This window comes from Cryptotermes secundus, unplaced genomic scaffold, assembly GCF_002891405.2.
Source record: "Cryptotermes secundus unplaced genomic scaffold, Csec_1.0 scaffold209, whole genome shotgun sequence".
NCBI classification, from domain to species: Eukaryota; Metazoa; Arthropoda; class Insecta; order Blattodea; family Kalotermitidae; genus Cryptotermes; species Cryptotermes secundus.
This window is the reverse complement of record NW_019727789.1, coordinates 2,424,169-2,431,972: the sequence shown is the minus strand read 5'-3', so window position 1 is coordinate 2,431,972 and position 7,804 is coordinate 2,424,169. Positions and strand designations below refer to the sequence as shown.

Sequence of the window (7,804 nt, the reverse complement as noted above, 5' to 3'; positions counted from 1 at the left end):
CTGACCGCTTATACACACCACTCGGAACTACAAGCACTTACAGCGCCACCGCTAACCTCCACGATTCACAGATCACCACAGCACCCGCTAAGACTTTTCCAGCATGCTCTGTCTTCACTGGCCGTTCCCTGGCAACAGCTTCTAACAGTGGATATTCTTCAACTTCACACGCTTATGTCTTAGCTTCACGGTCTCCCGTGCAGAACAGAACTGAACTAATTTCATCTCTTATTTATAACGTCTCGGCATGGACCACATAGAAAACATCGTTCTTCTATTGTTGCGTTCGTGTCCTTTGCCGCGGGAACGTGTTTATCGAGCCGTTGCCCAGAAACGGACGCTGTTTACAGAGTCACGCTTAGGAGCGGTCGTATACGCCAAAATATCATCGTGATATAATAGAAAAAACTTAAACAGCAAACGATGTTTATCGAATGCAAGACATTGCGTAAGAAATCATTGAATCTAAATGGCGCTGTTAAGGTTTAGAGAGCAGGTTAATGATAATCTAAAATATATAGCATCTTAAATAAAATTTGAAAGTTCCGAACAAAGAAATAGGCTTCACACTATTTGACAGTAAGTGAAGAGCACAATAATCGTACATCATCAAGCGCGATAAATTTGGTTTAATTACATGGAAACCTTTACATGTTTCGGTCTTAAGAGACCATCATAAGAGGGTGCTCAACACGCGAGGAAATGCTTTACGGTTATGAAGGTCAACTGTTACCCAGTTCTGCCCCCGTAGCGTTAATTAATTACATTTATAATTACAGTAAAAACGAAAGCTATTCAATGGGGTCTAAAAGTTCGTAACGAAGGTATATTGTAGCATGTACAGCCGTTGCTGTGCCATAGGCGTACAAACAAACAACTCGGTAAACACGTTCCTGAGGAAAGGAATATGCACTTAACATTAGACTTACTGTTGGAAACGGGATGCTTTCAATGTAGTCCGTGCCGAGATATTTTGAGCAGTACAATTTTAAGCAACTTGAGTTCTGAGCGGGAGGCTATGAAGATAGGACCTGAGCGCGGGAAGCTGAAGAATCTCCACTGTTAGAAGCCGTTGCCAGGTAACGGCTGATGAAGATACAGTAGGCTGGGAAAAGGCTAGCGAGTGCTGTGGTGATTTGTAAAGTGTGGAGATTTGTGATAGCGCTGTACTTGTAATTCCGAATGGTGTGTATAAGTGGTCACTAAACCCATTCACCAATTCATGCTCCAGTCTGCAGTCAGAGCCCTAAATCGTGACACATCATGTCAGAAGTTGGCTGTGCGATATTATTACAGTTATTGTGTTTCTTGACATTATCATTATTCAGTTATTTACCACGTCAGTGATAAAGCATACAGTTTTTATCGTGTTAAAGTGTTTTATAGGATTTATTGTTTAATTATTTTACATAAACTCATACTATATTCTTCTTAGAAGCTGTGTGTGAAGGCTTCATTATTCCCCGCATGTTGAGGTCTTTTTGATGATGGCCTCTTAAGACAGAAACATGTAAACTTCCTTTGTTTTACATTAAATAGTTCTGTGGGAACTGCCCACATTCAAGCAAGTGTGACAACGCAAGCGTCATTGCTTAGCAACGACGAGTAAACAACGGTTGCTAGGCAGAAGCAAGTAAACAGCGGTTACTAGGGAACTTATAAACAGAGTAACCGGCAATAGCAGTACCTATTACGTAACCGTTTTCTATATGTCCGATTCTAGGCTACATAAGAAGATACACTGAGTTACAGTGACAGTCTAGTTCTACCGTTCTACAATACCAGTTCAGTGTTCAAGCAGTTCACTATTATTATTATCCATCTGTGTATACTGTGCAGCTGCAATAAATCCTATAGGACAGTTCAACTAGTGGTTGTCTCTTCATACGACATTCCACATTCGATTTTTTTTTTCGCTTACTAAATAATCTATGAACTTAAGAGTACTATCTTCTGAAATGTTCCTAGAGAGATAGGATGGGGTGTTAGAACTAGAATCATATGGCTCAGGACCAGTGGATGGCTCAAATGAACATGATAATGAACCTTCGAGTTCCATAAAATGTTGGGAAGTACTTGAGCAACTGACGGATCCTCAAGAAGTGTTCAGCTCTATAGAATGTTGTGGGCTGTTGCGTCATGTAGTCTGTAGTAGATGCAGGTAATCAATCATATACCAGACTACAGGCGCAACATTCAAAAAGGTAGTAATCTTCATAGTGACAGACGTGAGAACCACAAACCTTGCACGTAACGAATTGCTTTCATCAGTATTGTGACATGACGCACGGAAGCCGGAGTAATGAAATCAGAATAGACGTACATTGCTAGGCAACAACTCGGTAAACACATTCCCGCCGCAACGAATACGCAAGCAACAATCGAGTAACTTCCGTTGCTATGCAACGGCGCTGTAAACACGCCCTCCCAACAATAGAGATGATGTGTTTTCTGCATCGTTCGTGCAAAATAGTTATGAGGAAGAGTTGGTTTCAGAAGAGTTATCTGTGTTTCGAGACGCTAGCCTGTCAGGATATGAGCTCAGGAGCAGAGGAATTAAACTGAGTCGAGTCTTCGGAGTTGGCAGTTGCAGAATTATGGCAAGAAAGGAATTAGACTGAGAGAAGAAGACTTCACGTGTATTGCAGTGACAGTGAGACTGTTATATATCCGTTGCCAGAATACGACTAGTGAAGACCGAGAACCCTAGTGCGTGTGCAGCGTTGAACTGTATTAATATTAGTATTAGTGTATTAGTATTACTGTATTAGTGATAGCGCTGTAATTGCCTGTAGTCCCGAGGTGGATGTATAAAGTAGTTCTAAATCCAGTCATCCGATTCAAACCCCGTCTATAAGTCACCCCTACACATAGCAATATTTTGTAGGAGAAAGGTAAGTATATTGTGGCCCAGTGTCAGAAAACAAGCGCAATATGGGTTGGTAAGGAATAGTGTCGTTGGAAGTAAAAGCTCATAAGAACCAGTGTAAATCTATTTAAACATTGGATATACTGTAATAAACTACAACACCAGTGAACAAAAAAGAAGCGATCTCTGTACCATGTTGGTTTTTATTTGAATTAACCGTCATTTATTGGTACATTTCCAATAGCATATTTTCCGTTGTTTAGAAACCACAGATAATAGACTGGGTTTCTTAGTGACGTTAATACCAAGTTCCTTGAAAGTTCTTTAATGTCAAGATGAGGCAAGACATTTGTCTCCTCTTTGAAGGTAACTAAATTAAATTAACAACAGGACATATTTATTGCAAATATTATTTTATTTGAAGAATGTCTTCTGGGATGTGATGCCGTGTAGCTCGGTAGAAGTTCACCGACGTTTCGGAGGAACGTGTTGTCATCATCTTCAAGATCGAAAAATAAGCCAAGAAAGTAACCATTATTCATAAAACATAGCTTACTCGGCTTACTTCTCTACACTGAAGACGGAGGCAGAACGTTTCTCCGAAATATCTGCGAACTTCTACCTGACTGAACGGCATCGCATCATAGTCACTACAATAAGAACATCAAATGAAATGTGGTTTTATTTGCATTAGTTTGTCAGTAGGCCCGCGAAGTCGGTTTGAAGTTGCCAGACAATTTTTCATGTTTTCGATAAGTGAAACAGGTGTCGCATTGAAGGTCTTGCAGCCTGTACTCGTTATAATTTATATCAGACACCTCACACATTGTGTGTCTCATACGAGATGGCAGTAGTGTCGGCATGAACTTACTGACAGACTCTGCAAATATTACCCTTCCTTTCTTTCTATGAACAACAAATTGAAATGTTTCAGTTAATTTAATTTCCATATCTTGTGACTCACTACGAGGTCTGCTTGGTATCAGTAATTTTCTAAGAGTTTGATCACATCTTCATAGACTACCACATCCACATCAATGGCCCACAGAAAGTCCAGATGGTTGAATTTTTCCAGTGGCACGTGGAATTTTTCGACAAGGTTAGGCACTTTCTCAGACAGCTTATCCACGTCCTATAAGGAAGTAAAGAACAAGAAAGTCAAGCGGGTTCATCATTACGTGAGTAATAATTACAAAAGAATCATTTTAAAACTCAGCCCCCTTAATTTCAAAACACAATGGAATGCCCTGTATGGAGCCAAGTCCTTCTTGAGAAGTCAGAAGTCACTCAGCTACTTTAGAATTTCCCAACATTTTATGGAACTTGAAGGTTCATTACCGTGTTCACAAGAACCCGCCACTTGTCCCTATCCTAAGCCTTATCCTATTTTTGTAAAATAAGTTTTAATATTATCCTCCCACCTACATCTAGGTCTTCCAAGTAGTCTCTTTCCTTCTGGCTGTCCCACCAAAATCCTTTAAGAATTCTTCTCATCCTCCCACCATGCGTGCTACCTTCCCTTCCAATCTCATTCTCCTCATACAGGCTTCTCCAACCTCCTATTACTTCATCCATCTTAGGTCCAGATAATGTCCACTCTGTTCTGAAACGTCCTCAGTCTATGTTTCTCCCTTAATGAAGAAACGAGGTTTCACGCCCATACAAAACTACAAGCAAAATTATTGTTTTGTGTGTTTCAAGCTTTGTATTTTTAGACTCCAGACGAGAAAACAAAAGATCGTGAACTGAATAATAGCAAGCATTATCGAAACCACCCTGGACCATATGGAGCGGAGTCTCTTCATATTCCCATGTAACTTACGCGAATTCAACCGTACGCGTTTCTTCCCCCAAATAAATTAAAGCAAATAAATAAAAATAAACATTTATATATAGCGGGCGATTTCGCGCGCCGTGACTTTCAGTGAGCACAAGCCCAAAGCGAGCGAAAACCCTCGCTCTGCTTCAGTTCCCGCGTGTTAAAGACAGGTATTTTTCGCATTACATGATCCCCAAACGCAAACTGCTACGTCATCTGGTGCTCAGCCGAAGACACAGCGATGTGTTCTAACACTGTAGGAAACACTGGCTGTGTTGGTCTTATTGAGAGACGGCATGGCGGTCTCAAATGTGACGCGCAAATATGGCCGCAACATAGATATTACAGGATTTATAAAAATCATATGTTTTGTGGGCGAATTAAGGAATTCTAGAGAGTAATTCCGACTATGCGCGATTTTTAGTCTAAGCGCCGTCTCTAGGGCGTGACCCCAGCTTAAGATATGACTTCAATGGTACACGTAACAATACTGGGTAGCGTAGCGTAGGATACTGACCTTTACGGCTGACAGCCAATCGTTGTCACTGTAGTAGACAGCGAGTGGGGCTGTCACCTTGCTCAGGTCGTAGTCGGGTGGGTTGATTCTCCCGTATTTGAGGAGGTTCCCAACCAGCCCGTAGTCATACTGCCGGAACTTCCCTGTGGATACACGTTGATACAACATACAGTCTTTAGAGTACTTTTAAAGGATGTTATTAATTCCAAGGAGCAGAGCACTTCTCGAGAAGCTAATTGTTATAAGAAATTTACTGCTGAGTGTCACTTAGTTTTCTACAGTCTCACGTGCAACACTAATGTTCTATAAAACGTATTAAAAGCTATTCACTTTTAAAGTTTGACAGTACATGTTTCGACCAATTGTGGTCAACATCAGGTGTTAAAATTATGGACGAGGAAACTGCTGTCTTCTGTTACGTTGCTTATGTTCACATATACGTCCCCTCGATGCGCATGCGTGTTTGTGTTTGTGGTTGTATTCTCTCCTGTTGTGTGTCGTGCTGCGTGTCTTGTTTTTAAATGCTTAAAAGCACTGTTGTGAGAGAATACAACCCACCAACTCAAATACGCATGCATATTGGGGGGAATTTATATTATCAACCTAAGCAACGAAACAGAAGACATCAGTTTCCTCGTCCATAATTTTAATACCTGATGATGACCACAATTGGTCGAAACATGTAGTGTGAAACTTTCAAAGTGAATAGTTTTTAATAAGTTTTGTAGAACATTAGTGTTGCACGTGAGGCTGTAGGACTGCAGAAAACTAAGTGACCCTAAGTGAAAAGTGCAACAGGATGCCACACTATCATGCTAAATTTCCTGCTTTTTATGGAACCCGAATGTTCATTACCGAATTCACAAGATCCAGCCAAGTCTGAGGTCCTGCGTAACATTTCCTGTAATGCTTGTTTTCTTTGTTACTATGAAGTGTTATTAGATCCCCACGCAACCTTCAAGCTGGTAGATCACCCCTTGTCTGATGTCCGCGACTGCTTATTCAATATATTTCCAGCTACCCTGAAATACGTAGGTTCAGTCTGTATAGAGACGGGATGGACTGCCGAGAAATCGGTGTTCGATTCCCGGTAGGATCAAGGACCGGTTCTAGGGCCCACGGATCTTTGTATTCAATGGGTACCGACGACTCTTTGCTGATATTTTCTACCAGATTACACGGCATCACGTGTCAGAAGACAGTAATTTCCATATTCAACGCCGACCTTGAAAAAATCAGATCTCACTTGATTAAAAGGAAATAATTTTTAGCCCAATTCCGTTTTTTTTTGGAAAGATAAAATGAAGCTTGTGAGATCATCTTGCTGCCTGCCTGTCTCTATGTCTTCCCTAACGTTGCTAGGCAACGGCTCTGTAAATACGTTCCCGCTGGAACGAATACGGTTCGTATTGTATCAAATACGTGATCTGTAGTTATAGGAAATTAGGCGATTGTCTCTTCCCAGAATATTTTGTTTTTATTTTACTTCTTCACAATGTGTCGCCAGGTTATATGCCGAATTTTGCACTGTGTTTGAGAAAATTTCACATGTCTCTTAATTCTGCTGACGATCTTAGACGAATTAATAGCTGCTGTAAAATGTTTCACGGTGCTTACTACACAGTGTATGGACGACAGTTGTGGGTAATATGTACATAGGTGCAGCCACAATGAGAACGTATTTATATGCACGTACCAGACTCGACTTCCTGGCCGTAGTGCAGCAGTTGCTTCGTGGAGGCTCCTGCTGGCGTGTGACCGAGGATCACAGGCAACAAAGTCTGCAACAGGGAAATGAGAAACAAAACGCTTATTTCTGTTAAATTTCATTGTTTTATGTCCTGACTGTTCTTGTATATGGATATCATTCAGCACTCCCACATTGGCCTAGTGGTCAGGATGTTAGTCTATGAATTAGGAAGTCCCAGGTTCGGTCACACCCCATCTCCATTAATCTTAAAATAAGCAGTATGATGACAATCACTAAAGACGGAAGTAGAGACATTTCTCGGAACGTGGCATATATTAAGTATACTTAAGTAAAGAATGTTTCAACAGATTGGTTCTCAAACTTCTCGCATCCGTGGACCCCTAGCAACAAAATGCACATTCAAGGGCCCCTCATCCCTCCACATCAAAATTACCTGCATATCAATTTAATACACTCAAACACAACAATTTATTTATAATATTTTAATTCTTGTATCATGTTTACAGAATATTTTATACCTGTTACGATGTGTTTCCTTTTCTCAGTCGTTTAATGACAAAATAGCACAGTCACCCGTACGCAATTTCGAGCCCAAAATACGTATTATTATAATATTATATTTAAGCATCCTGTTGCACTCTATACGATAAATGATACAAACTCCGTCCTAAGTGCAAACAATATATATTATATGTCTTTGCTCTTGTTCTTTCTTCACTACATGTTTCGGCCTCTATCGGCCATCATCAGGTGTATACTCTTAACGTTGCTGCCACACTGAACCCAGTCTAAAATTTAACATTTAAAAACACAATGTCACATTCTTCGTATTATCAACATCTACATCGTTGATATGTGTCTGGTATGTAGATTATGTTGCACACGTCA

The 7,804-nt window shown here is 40.5% G+C and overlaps 1 protein-coding gene across 1 annotated transcript in view; it reads right to left on the bottom strand.

The window, feature by feature from the left end:
- Nucleotides 1–3,764: 3,764 nt before the first annotated feature.
- LOC111864981 (lipase 3) overlaps nucleotides 3,765–7,804 on the bottom strand; it is a 16,250-nt gene continuing 12,210 nt past the window's right edge. Inside the window, exons 6-8 of the mRNA XM_023852641.2 lie at nucleotides 6,902–6,986; nucleotides 5,206–5,348; nucleotides 3,765–4,001 (exon numbers count right to left, since the gene is read on the bottom strand). Coding sequence (XP_023708409.1) covers nucleotides 3,852–4,001; nucleotides 5,206–5,348; nucleotides 6,902–6,986 — 378 coding nt within the window. The 3' untranslated portion in view covers nucleotides 3,765–3,851. The remainder of the gene's footprint in view (nucleotides 4,002–5,205; nucleotides 5,349–6,901; nucleotides 6,987–7,804) is intronic.